The sequence below is a fragment of the Balearica regulorum genome, chromosome 12, assembly GCF_011004875.1.
Source record: "Balearica regulorum gibbericeps isolate bBalReg1 chromosome 12, bBalReg1.pri, whole genome shotgun sequence".
In the NCBI taxonomy this organism is placed as follows: domain Eukaryota; kingdom Metazoa; phylum Chordata; class Aves; order Gruiformes; family Gruidae; genus Balearica; species Balearica regulorum.
This window is the reverse complement of record NC_046195.1, coordinates 465,228-481,909: the sequence shown is the minus strand read 5'-3', so window position 1 is coordinate 481,909 and position 16,682 is coordinate 465,228. Positions and strand designations below refer to the sequence as shown.

Here is a 16,682-nt window from a genome sequence, read left to right as displayed (position 1 = left end):
TGGAGTACTGCATCCAGCTCTGGGGGCCCCAGTACAGGAGAGAGATGGAGCTGCTGGAGCGAGTCCGGAGGAGGGCCACAAAGCTGATCAGAGGGCTGGAGCACCTCTCCTAGGAGGACAGGCTGAGAGTTGGGAGTGTTCAGCCTGGAGAAAAGGTGGCTCTGGGGACATCTAATTGCAGCTTACCAGTGCCTGAAGGGGCCTACAGGAAAGCTGGTGAGGGACTGTTCATCAGGGAGTGTAGTGACAGGACAAGGTGTAATGGTAAAGCTGAAGGAGGGTCAATTTAGATGAGATGTTAGGAAGAAATTCTTTACTGTTAGAGAGGTGAGGCACTGGAACAGGTTGCCCAGAGAGGTTGTGGATGCCCCATCCCTGGAAGTGTTTAAGGCCAGGTTGGATGAGGCTTTGGGCAACGTGGTCTAGTGGACCCCCTGTGGCAGGGGGGTTGGAACTAGATGGGCTTTGAGATCCCTTCCAACCCAAACCATTCTATGATTTGCACGTTCAGTTGCCCACGGTTAGATGGATACAGGGAAGCTCATGATCCTCGACGTGGTCTCCTCCACCACGTACTTACCATGCCTGTTCCTGCAGGAACAGAGAAACACCGGTTTCACTCAGCTAAAAATGTGACGGCTTGCGGCAAAGAAGCTGGAGAGGGTTGGTGGGAGCAGCCACCACCTCATGGGAGATGACCGAAGACTCCAGTCCAGAGGTCCGGGGCAGGTGTCTGCCTTGAGGAAGGAGGTCGGCTTAACGAAACCCAGAGGAAAGGGAGGCCACCGAGAGGCTCCCCCCAGCCAGCCGAGGGCACGTCCCGGAGCTGAGGCTGGGACGCACGCAGACACACAGTAAGTGGCCCACAACGAGCCTGAAGGCCCAGCTGAGGAAGACGCCTAGAGATCACCACGAGCGCGGCCTTACGGCCCGGGGAGCAGGAGGCCTTGCCCGTGGGAAACGCCGGAGGGAGCAGGGAGGGTGGAAGAGGCCCGGAGGCCCCGCCGAGCACCTCCACACGGCCGGGCAGGCCTCGGCTGCGGCTGGAGCGCGGCTGCCACCTGCCGGACCCGGGCGGGAGGAGCGGGGAATGGCCGGGGCCGAGCCCGCGGTGCTGGGACCAGGCCCTGGAGCGGGGCGGGGCCGAGAGGGGCGGGAGGAGCCGAGCATCGATGGGGCGGGGCCAGGCGGTGGGGGGCGGGGCCAGGCAGTGGGGGCGGGAGGAGCCGGGCGTCGAGGGGCGGGACCACGCCGTGAAGGGGCGGGGCTGGGCATTGAGGGGGCGGGGCCGGTCTGTGAGGGGCGGGGTGGGGCTGGTCCGTGAGGGCGGGGCGCGAGGCGCCGCCATGTCGGAGGTGGCGGCGGGGATGGCGGCTGCGGCGATGGCCGAGGCGCGGCTGCGGAGGAAGCAGTTGCTGAGCGCGGAGGAGGCCGAGCTGTTTGAGCTGGCGCAGGCGGCGGGCAGCGGGCTGGACCCCGAGGTGTTCCGGTGAGCGCGGCTACCGGTATCCCTGGAGCCCCCGGAGCCGCCGGTTCCGCCGCTGACGGGTGTCCCCGCAGGGTGCTGCTGGACCTGCTGCGCATGAACGTGGCGCCGCTCGCCGTCTTCCAGGTGCTCAAGTCCATGTGCGCCGGGCAGCGGCTGCCGCCGGGACCCGAGGGCGGACCCCCCGCCGCGCCGGCGCCGCTCCCCGCCGACACCCGAGGTAGGCGGTGGGCAGGGGCGGGCGGCGGGGGCGGCGGTGGCGGGCCCTAACCCCCGTGTCTCCCCGCGCAGAGCCCCCCGAGGACGGCCGGGCCCCCGCCGCGCTCCCCCCCGCCTCCGCCCTGCGGCCGCCGCGGCTCGGAGCCCGCCCGCCGCTCTCCCGGGCCCCCGCCGCGGCCTGCCCGCTGCCCCGCGGCCTGCCCGCGCCTCCCGCCGGCCGCACCGCTCGCCCCGCCGCGGGGAGGGGGCCGCGGGCCGGGCGGCCGGGCCCGAGGGGGGGCTCGGCCGGACCCCGGGGGGCCCGCTCGGTGTGAGCGGCGGAGCCGGGCCCGGCGGGGCTGTGGAGAGAGACCCTCCGGCCTGCTGCCCGTGCCCGTTTTTCCTTAATTTTTGTTACTTTTAGGCAATGTAGGGAGCGGGTGTGGAGGAGCGGTGCGGTGGGGGGGCGGCCGGGTTTTGTAGCCTCCTGGCTCTGCCCACCAAGCCTCTAACAAAAAAAACCCAAACCCAAATCCTTAATACACAAAGTTATACAATGCTGTTTCACTTGTATCTAACTAAAAAAAAAAAGTAAAGTTTCTGGTATGTTAGGAATCCCTGGGAGACGGGGGGAGCTGCTTCTGTCCCCCTGTACCGTGGCGGCTTCTGCCAGCGGTTTCGGTGCCCGGTGGGTGGCATTGAGGTGGGAATGTGAAATGGGAGGCTGTGGGGTTGTTGGCTAAAACATCTACTGCTTTCGAGTATAATTATCTCTTGTTATTACTCTAATTGCAGTGGACAGTAACAAGTGTAGCCCTGACGCTGTGCCATATATATATATTATTATTTTCCAAACCAGTTCTAATAAAGCTTGTACTTAATTCCTGAGCTTCTTGAAGTCACTTTTGGCTGGTAGCTCGCAAACTCTGTGGATTATTTCCAAACAGTTTAAAAAGAGGTAACTTAAAATAAGTCTGCTGTCACTAAGCTTGAATTCACTGTGAAAAGGCTATCCATTTCTCTTCAAAAACCTAGCAGAAAGGGGAAAAGGCCAAAACAGCAAGGTTTTGTGATTGTTGTCTGTGGTTGCCAAAGACAAAATTGCACACCAACGGCTCGGCTTGCTTCACGCCTCGGCGCTGCCATGCCGGTAACGTGGGTGTGCTTGTTTGGGAACGTGCAAAGTGGCTGAGGTCAGGGTGGGTTGTATTGCCGTGTCCTGTTTTCCCATCCTCTCTGTGTTTCAGCATGAAAACTCTGTCGTAGCTGATGGGTCTCCCTTGACCCGTGATGAATTTTGAGGCAAAGCTTGAAAAGTAACTGTCAGCAAGGACTGTGCTGGGAACACAGAGAATGGGGCAAGAAACAAAAGCTTTGTTGGCGTAGGTAACCAGAGTAGGGTGGGGGGAACGTAAGGTTTCCCTGTCATGATAGTGTATTACTGCTTAGTCTCACTGCTGAGGCTGCCTTGGTGGTAGGGGGTGTTTATTCTCATGGCTGTGCTTGCAAGTCCGGTGATAAGTCCTATGAAGTGAAGTTGAAAGAGAAGACTTGTTTGACGAACTGTAAGCAGTCATTTTGAGGGTAAGGTCGATTATCTGAGGCACCTTTACAATAGCAGAGCCTGCTGCTTCTGGTGTGAAATTCCACGTGGTAAATGGATGAGAATTACCTCATTGAGCAGCTGAGGGTAGCTGCAGGGAGACTCTGAGGAAGTTTGCTAAAGCCCAAGCTGGAACTGGAGTGAATAAAGTGTCTGGGACTCCGTGAACAGGTTCCCTGTTCTCAAGAGGTGATGATTTTGATTAAGAATTTCCTGCAGAGAAGTTGGTTGTGGTAAAGAGAACAGCCTTACATGTGATTGACAAGTGACTCTAAATATGCACAGGGGAAAAAGAAGACACCTGACTACTTTTTCCTGAGCAAAATGAGAGGTGCAGCACTTGGATATTTTAAGTAAGCAGCAGTGTGCTATTACGTTACCACGTTGAGCGAAAACGTCTTAAAAGAGCAGTGATTTTGAACAAAAGATGCTGTTAAATTTTGCTCTCTCTTCTCCGCCTTTGTTCATGCTTCAGGTGTGATGGGCCACTCAAACTATGAAGGAACTTTGGTAAGGTTTTTATTCCTGTCTGTTAATCTGGATTAGTTTTTGTTCTCTCATATATACTGTTTCTGTGGCACTTCCTGTAAAAATGAGATTTTTTTTTTTCATTTTTTGTAGCACTAGACCACTGCCACAGGCTAGTTTTGGCTAGTAGTAGGCCAGCTCAGATTTGAAATGGTCAGACGGCAACTTGTTTGTCAATCAGCATTAAATTCCACAAGAGGAAAAGCCAGAAACCCTAAGGTAGAGTTGATATGTGCTTAACCATCGTCTCCTACCAGCTTGGGATGCTGCAGAGAGGCTTTGAGTTTCTAAGTATCTGTTTTGGGAGCTTAATTGAGTTGTGCCCGCATCAATCCAGGATGCTCATTCTGCATCTTTAGCAGAGCATCTCCTGGTCCAAGATGGTGCCTGGGTCAGATTGCAGTCCCAGTGTCTGGGTCACACTTTCCTCTCCAGAGTTTCCCTTTAAAATCGACGTGTTGATATCCTCGAGCGCACTGGCACAGGCCCTGGGAACCGAGAGCGAAGCTTAGTGAAGTTCAGAGAAAGATGGTGCTAGTTCTGCGCTGCTTGTGGTAAATGCTCACGGCATTAGTTTGGCCTTCAGTGTCTCCCGTTGCTGCTTTATTTCACAAGGGTAAAATACGTCTTCAGGGCTAATTGATGCTCTGAGATCACCAGATCATATGCAGCTTATTGAGACGGGAGGATCGTGCCCATCAAGCCACAGTTTCACTGCAGACGTGGTAAAACATTAAATGCTGAACTTCAATTTGCTTTCTTTGCAAGCTGGTGCTTGGTAATGGTGATAAAGGGGCACTTTGGCCTCCGCTCTCTCCTCATACTCAGTCCTGACTAAATTCTGATGGGCAGCGCTTGCATGCCTTCCCAGAAGGTTTGGTCTTTCCATCTATATAAATTTTTTTTTCCGTTCGTTTTCTGGAAGCTTGTGTTATATTAGAGCTGTATCTTACTTTGACTGAAAACTTACCTTTTGAGTTTCTGTTAGCCCAAGTGACTTTACTGTCACCCAGCATCCACTGATGTTAGACAGCAACGAATTCCTTTGTGAGTAACCATTGAAAACCTAACTCTCTCAGAAAATTCTTTGGGTGGAACTTAAGCTCGGCGGCAGCTTATCGCAACCTTAGTCCTGCGTCCTCGTTTCTGTGAGTATATTCGGTACCGGTAAGATCTCATTAACTTTGAGAAGAGGATACATTTTGTCCAGCTCTCCTTGTGAAGATACATTTCTGTAGCCTCTCGGATGGAAGGCAGATGTCTGCTTGCTGTGATTTAGTCAAAGGAGGAGCTATGTTAGCTCAGTGCCCAGCCTGGCCTAAGCTGGGCATCAGCTGCAAGTGAATGAGCTTCTGCAGCTTTAATTGTAGCTTTGTGCGAATTTTGGCTAGTCTGAGTCCGCAGTGCCATGTAGACACTTAGAGCGAAGTGCCTGGAGTGTCGGAGGAAGATGTGTAGGACTCCTGGATGAAGGTCATGAAAACACAGGTGTCCAGAGAGATCTCCCAATTTGTGGAAACTGGTAACGATGTAAAGCAGAACTGGGCCATCAGTTCCAGCCTTATCTGTGTTTTACTGGATCACCTTAGGCTGAATTAGGGTTCGAACTATCTGTAGCTCAAGACAGGAGCTTGTTTTACTGTAGCCCTTGGGGGGGGGAAATGTGTTGCTGAAATAAAGATCCCATTAAAATGAGCATTTCATTAGCTGAGTAATTTTCTCCCCTTAAATTGGGGAAACAACCAGCTAGCTCAAACTGAAGAGGAGGAGGAATCACTCCTCTTTCCCTGAGCTTTCTAGTTCTGGGCACAGTCCAAGTCCCTCGTTCAGGAGCTGGGTAAGTGTTAATAGGATGACTGGGGGTGTCCGCGGAAGCGTTTGGCTTGCCTTGCCTCCTTTCCCTGTAGGAGCTGCTGCGGGGAAGGGGAACCAAAGCCATATCTGCTGTTGGCCCTGCCGTCTCTTGTTGGAAGACGCTGCTTCTGTTTAAGAGGAGGATGGCGCGATTTCCACGCAGGACCAGGCATTTGGAGATGGGAGATGCCTCCTCTGCACAGTCGGGACTGCTGATAAAGCCAGAGCTCCTTGCGCTAATACAAAGAACAGCGATTGTCCTGTATAAGCTTGCCGAGTTGCTTTGCACAGTGTCCTTCAGCTCTGCGTATCTGCTCTTTCTCCTGTGCTGAAGTAATCCAGGTCTCACTGAAGATTAGGCGAGACTGCTCTGCTCAAGTTTTATCAGCAATGATGAGATATCGGCTTAGGCTTCTCAGCCCATCGTGGTGCAGGGAGGTTTTTTTAAAGCAGCTAAAAAAAGGCTATTACAGCATTTCTGCACAACGCTGTTGGCAGGGAGGAGCTCTGGTGTGTGTGCCCCTGGTAGTTAGTTCAGCCTTTTTACAGCTGAAGCAACAGGGAGTCTAATATGAATGAGTTTATTTTGCATTTTTGCACAGAATATAGCCACAGTGTTCTGCATGGAGCTGTGTTTGCTGGTGACCAAATTTGTGATAGCTGGCTCAAAATTACTGTGTTTTGAGTATTGGAGCATCCATCTGGCATATTTTAGCTTAGATACAACTTCATGCAAGTTGCATTTGAAATGGTTGCTTAACAGTTGTTGATTTGGGAGGGAAAGAGCTGATTTTAAAGAGAAAGGATGTCTGGAAGAGGTGTGCATACCCATTAGGACAGTGGTGTTGGTTTTGGCCTAGAATAGTTATGTGTATAGTTTAGCTTTGTGTTAAATATGCTGTTTTCTTACATAATATATCCATGCTTTCTCTTCCCATCAGCCAAGCCTCAAGACCCTGCTGGTTTCCCTGAAGTTTTCTACCTCTCTATTGACATGCATGTGTCAATGCCCTGCTCTTTTTTTTCTAGGCTGATGAATATTCTCCAAGGCTTCTCTGGCTCTTTGCGCTCCAACTGTTTTTTCCACATTCCCCACTTCCCCAGCTAAGTGTCTTCCATGAAGTTACTTCCTAGAGTTTTGCCCCAGCTGCTAAATGTGTTGTTAACATGAGCTTGCTTTTCAAAAATCTTGTCTCTCTTGTGGACCTCTCATCTGGTCGATGGATTTTAAGACTGCAAAGGAAGGATCGCAGCCTCCTGTTCTGCGTAACAGGGGTTGGAGTGCTTTCCTGCCCTGTGAAACTCTACGTCACACTTAGGTGCCTGTTGGAAATGCCACCAAGCCCACCGCCAGCCATGGGCTTGGTGGAGGGTTCACAGGGTGCATTTTCCTTGTCTGTACGGAAAAATATGCTTCTTCTGTCCTTGTAACTACTTTCTTCCTGTGTAAATCCTTAGATATGATCAAGGTTTCTTCTAAGTCCTGCTGTTTAAATATTTCCTAAATATCCCCCTCTCTACTCTGCAGCTTGTTGCCAACTTTGTCCTCTCTATGTGTTCCTCTTGCCATCCTTGTGTTTTCTTGCCTTCCCTGTTCATCCCTTTTTCTCACTTCTTCCTGTACCTTCTCTGTGTGGCCAGCCTTTTGGGATGACGACTGTTGCTGCAGGGACCCACAGTGACTGGCATCGCTCTTGGGTATGTCTGGCCGGCCACGCCAGCTGCTTTACGTCCCTCTGGTACTCAGCCTCACGTCATCTCGATGTTCATCTTGACGTGGGATTTGTAATCCTTCTGTGCTCCTTCTGTATTAAAGAAATAAGGTAGCTGACAAGGGTAACGCTATGTGGAGAGAATCCCCCCAGAGATGCGAAGGATTTCTCTAAAATGTACTTAATCTGGTTTTTATACATCATATAGTATTTTTTTTCTGTTAGCTATTATGTTTTAATTGTAGATTAAATCTATCCATGGGAATCTAACTGATAGCAAGGCATTCTTAAATCATGCCATGCACCAGTAAAATTGTACTCAAACACTTCATGGTCCGTATGCCTTCCCTGAAAAAAAAATAAAAAAATCTGTGGAGTGATCTATAGGTGACTTCTATGACTAATCAAAGGACTAATCAAAGTCCTGATCATGGTTTTCTTACTTAGTTGCTTCACTCACACCCAGGTTTTTTTCAGTACTTCATCAATACCACTCCAATAAGTGGATTTCCAAAATTCACTAGAGAGCACTTAAATTGCCTTCGAGATGTTCGCCCTGCAACTCTTACTCCTTCTAACTCTCTCTACCATAAGCAGTAGAGTTCAAGCCTTTTGAATTAGAGGTCTTTATTCTTGTTTTGTGAAGTGATGGACGTGGTAGTTACATGGGGCAAGAAGTTTATCTTCAGAGCATTCCTGATGTGCAGTTGTTGCTTCCCCTTCCCCCCTGGCTCCCTTTCCAGAATGTTTTTTTTATTTTAACTTTTCAGTATTGTAGGCATTTCTTCAGTCCATCAGCAACTGAATAGTTTCAATTTACAGACCTTGTTCATCTTACGGTACGGAAATTACGATATAGTGTTTTATGGATTGCAGGCGCTGATGTCAGTTACTTTACAACTCATTAAAAACTTTCTCAGCGGCACCGTGCTTTCTTGGATGGTTCAAGGTCCCTTGGTTAAAAGTTCCAGTTCCTTTCCTCTCCTGTGCGGTTAGAATAAATTTTTGTATTCTCAAAAGACAAGTGATGAATAGTGAAGTAGTCTGTCCTACTTCATCAGAAGGAGCAGACAAACAGCTTTTATTTCTTTTTCCTTATCCCAGGAATAACTTGCAAAAAGTCTAGGCTGGAATGCTCCAAACCTGACGTGGACCTGGTCCCAAAAGAATAGGTGGCTTCATTGTTCCTGTGAAAATATATCTTGCTCTGAGTAGCGTACCTTGAAAACTAGATATACTTGTTATTTTATGGAATCTTTACCTTTTGGTAAAAAAAAAAAAAAAAAAAAAGGAAAAAGCTGTATTATATTCTGTGACGCAGCCTGCACTACAGTCTTTTGGGAAGGAACCTGCCGAAGACTTCCTCCTCCCAGAGTAATTTTTTAAGGGCAAAAATGTATTATTTGAGATGCACACTTCTTCCATACTCTTTTAAGTGTACTATGTTATTTGCAGTGCTATGGGAGCCTGTTGCAAACTTGCCAAATGTTTTAGCTATGAGTATATGGCTACATCTGTTGGAGAAGCTGGTGGCTTTTGAAGAGGAAACTGTGCAGAAGTATTCCCTGAAGGTATTGAGATCCCTTCAGTAGCCTGAGTGCTTCTGTGTAATATTTTTATATATACTCTAGGCGTGATGGATGTGGATGGGCAAGTTAATGCAGATGGATAGCTAAAACCAGGACTCAGGTGGCGTTGGCCGTGCTGTCAAGGTGAGCAGGTAGCAGAGAGGACTGGCCATCTCTGGGCAGTGTAGGTCTCTCTCCTGTTACTCTTTCCCTGCAGAAGGTTTGCAGGTTTACCTGAGGCTGTGAGGATTCCTCTCTGCTGGGTATTTGAGCTAAACTCTGCACTGGGATAATTTTTTACATGTGTCTTTTCAGGCTGATTTTTAAGCTTTTTTTATGTTCTGCGAGGCAAGAACTGACAGAAAGAAAAGGGATTTGGAGGAATACTGTCAATGCCAGACTCGTCATGTGTGGCTTTGTAGCAAAGTAACGAGATGTGAGTTTGTGAGTGACAACTAATTCATTCTTCACCCCCAACTGACCAAAGAAATGCTCAGAAAATCTTATAAATATAGACTGAGTAGAGCTCTCTGAGAAAAATGAGGGACCTCTTAATCTTTTCTTTCTGCCATCTACGTGCAAGAGAAGGGGAGGCAAGTGTGGTGGTGAAAACTAGTAAAATGAGGAGCAACCAGGAACCTATGAAGATTTGTTGGGAAAAGGCTGGTGCGTTTCATGCTGATCAGTGGATGGGAGAGGAGCTCCTGTGGTTCTGCTGAGCAGCCTTGAAGGGAGCCATCTCCCAAAAAAGAGTGGAGAGATGACAGAGAACTTCGTATTTGGTAAACCAGACACTTCACGGGTGGTTAAGTTGGCAGCCTCCCAAGGTAACACAGATACTAGCGTAAGGGAGATTCCATCCATCCTGTAGATGAGAATGAAGTATTATTTCAGAGTTGCCTTGGAAAAGGACTGTCAGATTGATCAGGCTAATGCAGACCTCTGTTCTGGGAGGGGGGAATTGCTCTGTACTTTGACCCACCTTCAGACGTCTCATATAGAGGCTTCTTACCCGATGCGTTAAACTGAGATGTTTGAGCACCTCAGGAGGCTTGTCAGTACCTTGAATAGGACCTGGGACTTGTTAATTTAAGCTGCTTTTGTAGTGGCATTTAGTAATGCAGTTGCATACCCAACCTGTTTTGAGGAGACAGGCTTGCTGGGGAGGAGATGAGGATACAAGTTCTGTGCAGGTGATTTGTGGGCCCGTGTAGGTCTCAACTTCTTTTGTGTTGTCTTCTTTCTGCAAATCCTTCTCTTCAGATAAGCGTTGCAAGAGAAAACATGCTTAAATAATGACCCTCTGCTCAATGCATACTTAAGGGCTTAGTTAACTGCTTTGGAAGGTGCATTTGAAAGCCATCTTAGTTTTTTTTCCTCTTCCTTGGTTTCAAAACAAATCAGCTGGATTTGTTGAGATGTATTTTGCCAGTCTTAACTGTCTGCTTTACTCTGTCTTCTCAGGGAGGCTGCTTTAGCAGCTGTGACATCTAGCTGCGTCGGAGACTTTTCCATAGTTGGGAGGTGTTGAGAAGTGAAGTGAGTCCTGTTGCTGTGCACGCTTCTTTTGGGCAAAAGGTGTCTCCTTAGTCCTCTAGGTAATGCGTAGTGATTGCAGAAAGGAGGGACTTCTGCTCTTACAAGTTGGTTTTGTTTTTTTTTTTATTCACACCTAAAACTGAGTCTTTGCCTGCCTAGAAAGACCAGCTGGTTTACTGTGCCTGGTGTAAGCCCTGCTGTGAGGCAGAAACAGGAGCAGGATTTTGGAGGATTTAGAAGTACTCTCGTGGTTGCTCTAGCCCATAGTCGCTGCCAATACATGCTACAGGAGATATTTTGAGATTATCGCAGCCCTGATATCCCTGACTGCGTTACAAGTAAATGTTCCAATAGCTATTTATTTATGGGTGGGAGGAAAATCTGTAGTCCCTGTTACTGGTCAGGGGCAGGAAAGGATCCCCTGGGGAAAGCAGTAAGGTTGAGTAGAGAGTAAAAGAGAAGAGCTTTAGATTTCCACTTCTGAAAGGATATTTAGGGTTGGGGTTACTTTCCTAAATCTGATCAGTCTTTACTTGCCTCCTGCTCGACATGAGAAGGTGCTGCTTCTTCCTCCCTCTGCTACTTCAGGCTTCCTCTTCTTGCCCTGTGCCACCCTGCAGACTCCTGCCTCAGTGTCTGGTGGTGGTCCTCTCCTAGAGGTGGCTGTAGCCTTTTGGTCTTGGGTTTTGCCAAAGACGATCAGCACTAACGTGTCCAGCGAGCAGCCTGACTGCAGTGGGCACTGCTGCTTTGACGTGGGGGGAGCTGGCAGTCAGAGGTAGGTAGGGCACACGTCTGCCACTGCTTGCACGCACATGCTGTTCTTCTCGGACTCTGGATCTCGAAGATAAACGTGTAGCTGCTTCTTTTGGGAGGGAGGTATTTGATTTGGGTTCTCTTTTGGCTTGTCTCTTCCATCCATAGCTATTTGGGCTGCAGTACTCCTCGACAGCCAAGATAAGGACAAGATAAGGACATCTTGTGAGACAAAGAAAAATATCAGTGCAATCCTTTTGTTGGTCTGTAGTACTTGAATTACAGAGAGTTTGTAGTTGTTCAGCTGCTTTTGTGCTTTGAGTTAATTGAACCTGTTATCTGTGATAGTGTTTTACCTGGCAGAAGTGCACAACCCCTGCCTGTCCTTGCATGCTTCATGAGCTATTCTTGACTGGTTCAGGGGTCTAGATAGGATGCTTCCAAAAACACTGTTGTTTTTTACGCTATTGAAGTAACTGGTTTTTGTTTTACTGTGATTTTGAGGCTAAGAGGATGGAAGGCATGTGCTTTGAGTGCAGCTTCTCTTTGATAAAGTGATTCTTTCTCCCCAAGTTGTTTCAGCTAGGTCAGAAGATGAAGGGCCTGACTCCCAGTTATGCTTAATGGTACAGTTGTTTTGTGTGTGCACATGGTTAGAGCTGTCGTACACAGGTTGAGGACCGGATAGCTGCATGTGAGAAAGGGGAGGGCATTCACCCTATAGAGAAGTCCTGGATTGCTAAAAGCATCATGGTGAACTATAATGCTTTTTGTTCCTGCCAATTTTTCTGTCAAGCACTGTGAGATCGTGTATTGCCTTTGTGCAATTTGTTTGTTTTCACGGACAATACTTGCATTAGTGGAACTGCTTAAAGTGCTTGAGCTGTAAAGAAAGAACGCAAGGCTGGTTGGCTGGCTTGGGCTGATCGCTGCTGGCGGATCACTAGCATGGTTTACAGTAATAGACTTTTTTAAGAGCACCTGACTTGGCTGGGATAAGTGAATGTGTTTCTTTTGCCACCCTAGTCTGTCAAATTTGACAGATACGGAGGGGCCACATACTCTTTATTTGGAAGTTCTCAGGTTGTCTTTTTGTGCTCCAAGGTGTTAACTTGTGGTATTGATGTGAGTCCTGTTCTCAAACAGCTGCTCTGATGAGACAGGATGGTTTGGTAAGTAAACCAGGTGTATCTCCAGTCTGTGTGCTGTCCATAGCACAGATGATCAAGGCGATGATTTCCAAAGCATGCCTGGTGAGACTCCAGTGTGTGGAGTAGTGTTGGTATCCTAGAAGTTGTTCTGATACTGATTGCTAAAATGTCACTCTTAATTTTAAGTGCATGCCTGTAACTACAGCTCACTGTATTCCTGTGTTTTGTTTCCTCCTTGCTATTACTAATTTTTTATGATGCTTCTTGGAGCTTGCTATCTTGAGTAAAACCTGTAATCCTTTTGCCTCGTGTTTCTTTTTTTTTTTAATCTTTCCTAATGTGAGTGCTGCTTCTCACCTGAAGTAGTTCTCTCCAGTGCCAGAAAAAGTCAAGTCTCCCTCACCCCTCCTGTCACTTGTTTGCAGCACACCTTAGCCTGCCGTGCTCTCCTCTGGCTGGATCCCGCAGGGTGGGCTGCGTGCTCCTTGCCTCCCTCAACTTCCATCTTTCTACCTGTTGTTTCTCCCCGCTGTCGCATTGCATTTTAGAGATGGTCAGTTGCACCTACAGAAGGATAACTCTTACATTCTGAACGTGGTAAGAAAATCCGTGAGTAGGTCCCATGTAGGAGTCTGTGCTCCTGGAAACCCCAGAAGATGATAGGAAATCCGAACTTGCTCATCAAGACACAGAAGTGACGGGAAGAGCAGGGTTTCTGATCTGACAGTGTGACTACAGGCTTCAGAAAGTGGTGGCTGCTGGCATGTTGGTTCACTTATTCCAGCCTCAAGGTGTTAGGTGCTCTTCTTGAACTGCTGTTCGCAGTGCTGGTGCTCCTGTGCCAAATGAAAGCAAGTGTTTAAAGAACAAAGTGGCTGGTTACTTTGTAAATTAAACCTGATGAAAATAAAGAATGCTCCCACTGCAACTTGTTTTGGTTTTGCAGCCCTGATACCTGTTGCTTTCTGTGTTGGATGCTGGGTACATTTGTGACACCTAATCCAATTTTGCCTTTTGCATGACTTCTTAAGGAACGCTTGCAGCTTAGATGCTGTGTGGGTGACACGTAGGGTCGGGACTTGAAAATTAATGTATGTGTTTGTTTATTCAGGGAGAAATAAAACCAGTTCTGCTGTCAGCGGGACCCAGGTTCTTGCAGAAAGGAGCAGCCGGGAAGGATCTGCCCAGAGGATGCCTCGGCAACCGAGTGCCAGCCGGCTGCAGAAAGCAGGAGCTTCTGGAAAGAACAATGGAGGAGGCAACAGTACCTAACTAAGGTCTTGGGACCGATGTATTTTGATGCTTGGCAATGTATATAAACTGTGCTTGTTAAAATTGCTTGTGTTGTGTGTATTAACCTGACAAACATGATTTGTAATACATGGAACAGAGGCATTGTTTCTTATTTGCAAAACTTCCTTTGGCAACACAGACTTACCTGAAGGCACCTGGGACAAAGAAAGAGGTGTGAAGCCTAGAAAAGCCTGGAGTAGTGCTCAGGTTGTTCCAGAGAGCTCCTGACTCACCTTACAAGCCAATACTCCTTGTGGCCTCCTTCCCTAAAACCTGTTTTCATATGTTCACGCTAGCTGTAACTGCAGAAAGTCTGGCTGGCTGAATTACGAGGTGGATAGTGCTGAGGTGGGTCATACACTGGTATCGCTGAGCCCTGCGTGATGGTGGCTTGCACTGGAAACCTGGTGGGCGTCTGTTCTTGTACTTTAACTGGTGGTTAAATGCTCATCTGGGTTTCAGCATCTCAATCTGAAAACCAGCTGGACTTATCACGCAGCATAATCACACAACACTTAGTCCTTCCAATGATGCTAATGTGATTATTCATTTATAAACAGTTACAGAACCCTTTGCCTAATGAGCCAGGTTAAATGAGGAGATTATGCCAAATAGGGGAGAGGATAGCTTCATGTCTTAGCTATTTTAGCTACTTGCCTGTATCTTACATGAGGTGGATTTGTTAGAGCTTACGTCTTGCTGTTCATCGTTCCAGAGCATATCCAGGCAGTGGCTGTGCCTGCTATAGCCTTGGTAGCTCAGGAGCTGTTGGTGAAATCCATTTCCCTAATTAGGAGAAAGTGCCTCCATTCTTTGTGGGGCATGGTGTTTTCTAGACTCCAGGAGATCTCATTAACCTGGTTCAGCAGGTGCTAAAATCTCTTCCTGACCAAGAGGAAAAACAACTGGAGAGTACAATACTCCTTTGCACAAGTTGTTGTGCAGAATGTTAATGATCCTCAGTTCATCCTACCTTACAGATTCCTCCTGGACAATACTGCAGGTGAGGTTACTAGGCTGTTGTTACTTGAGGAAGTCGGTGTCTTCACCGCATGTGGATGTCTTCACAGCTCCATGGATTGTGGTTCCTTCAAGGAACACCCACTTGCTCTGGCAGGGGCCCCAGTGGATTCTGTTGCAGCGTGGTCCTCTCCGTAGGCTGCAGAGGACAGCCTGCTCCGTCACGGTGTCCTCTACGGGCTGCGGGGGAATCGGCTTCGGTGCCAGGAGTACCTCCTGCCACTCTTTCTTCTCTGCCTTTGGCGTTGGCGGGATTTTCTTGCATATTTTATTTTTCCTCACTCTGGGCAGTGTTTTGGCCTTTCTTAAATATGCTCCTACAGAGGTGCCACCAGCTTTACTAATTGCTTAGCTAAGGCCACCCCTGCAACCCCCACCCCCCCCAGCCTTGCCACACAAACTCAACACACCTATCTATGGAGATCAGAATTTTTCAGGGAAGGGAGTTAGAAATGGGACTGAAGTAGCTCGTGGCTTGCAGTTGCATACCTTGAAGCTCTGCTGTAGGAAGGGAATGCAGATGAGAGAGCTTACAAGCTGCTTTGCATTTGCAAAATCAGGGTGGCTTGTGCTCTGATCTTGTAAGAAAGTAAGTGTACGTACTTCCCCCTTCACCCCCCCAAAAAACCCCCCAAAGCCCAAACTGCACCACACAAAGTGGGAAGCTGCAAGTTGAATCTGCTGGTGAAAAAGAGCAGTTGAAGGGCTCTTAGGTGAGTCATTACTTGTGCTCATTGTCCCTAGAAACCCGGCGAGCTGGCTTGAGATGTGGCTGGAACCTCTTCTCTGCAGTATATTGACCTTCCTTGAGAATAAAAGTACCCAATGAACATGGGTTTGCCTCCTCTTTTTAACCTGTTCTGTACCTGTGTTTCTTTTATTAATCCCTCTGCAGCTTGGGCCGCCCCCTGTGTTGTACCTACCCAAGGTAGGTCTCCAAGCCTCCACTGCATCCTCCTGAGATCTGTGGCACGCTCCTCAGCCTGCAGATCATTGCTCCTTCTTTCCTGGCATCCACTTTTCATGGGCAGGCTGTCCTGGTTTCCTTTCCCTACAGCCTAGCTGAATAAAAGTGCTCAGTGCATGCTTTTATGTCCTCTTCCTTCAAAACATCTGCAGCAGGTGAAGCACCTGAATAAGGGAAACTAATTAGTGTAGAACAATTTTAAAACAGAGTATATAACTTGGCGACACTTGAGTCAGGCCCCACAAACTCAGGCTTTGCCTGTCTCATGCTCCAGTATAAAAAAAACCAATAAAATAGTCGGAATGTAGAAACAGGATAAGAGAAGCTGTAAATTAGGGAACAGTCCTTGGGTATGAACTAGAAAAAGACACAAAGTTGAGGCACCCTGATAAAGGGGGGCCCAATATGCCAACAAGCCTGGGACCATCTGGGCAGGACGGATAACAAGGTTGCTGAGCTTGCAAAACGGAGATAATGAAGAAGAGGTCGCCCACTGAAGAAGAGGAGAAAGAGGCAGATTTGAGGAGGATGACCCCTGACGACCACCCGAGAAAGAAACTGCACAGGCATATCAGGACATTAGCATATATTCATGAGTTCCCAGAATAATAATGAATATGTATTAAATTTATCAGAAACCTAATGAATATGTAACTCGTAATATAAATCACGAACAATTTGTTTCTTGTCAAGACGCACGTTCGTGGAAATATCCCAGTGCGACTCCCAGCGCTGCGATAAAGGATACCTGCTTCATAGTCACGTTGGCTATTGAGTGAATTTTTTTGATTCACACCCCTGGAGCTCACTCATGTTGCTCTTGGAGCACCTTGATCTAAGGGGTTCTCCACCATGTTCTTTTCCCTAACCTGGCTGCTTTCTGTGATGTGATAATTGTCTTGGATGATGTAAGAGCAGTGGAAGTAACTCGCCTTCAGGAAGCCTTTCAGTGTGGTCTCCCAGTGTGACTCTGCTGAGGAGATAGGCCTGGACGGGTGGAAAATTGG

General features: G+C 48.2%; 1 protein-coding gene across 2 annotated transcripts; it reads left to right on the top strand.

Annotated features, from left to right (window-relative positions):
* Positions 1–1,315: 1,315 nt before the first annotated feature.
* On the top strand, positions 1,316–13,782 carry LOC142603574 (mitotic-spindle organizing protein 2-like). 2 transcript variants are annotated; one of them, XM_075765041.1, is made up of 3 exons: positions 1,316–1,489; positions 1,561–1,706; positions 13,507–13,782. In XM_075765041.1, exons 1-3 carry the CDS (start codon positions 1,347–1,349, stop codon positions 13,665–13,667), a joined length of 450 nt encoding a protein of 149 aa, XP_075621156.1. In that variant the 5' UTR covers positions 1,316–1,346; the 3' UTR covers positions 13,668–13,782. The 2 variants fall into 2 exon arrangements, with proteins under 2 accessions (XP_075621156.1, XP_075621155.1); XM_075765040.1 differs by lacking the exon at positions 13,507–13,782 and adding an exon at positions 1,778–2,119 and having other exon boundaries at positions 1,318–1,489.
* The last annotated feature ends 2,900 nt before the right edge of the window (positions 13,783–16,682 follow it).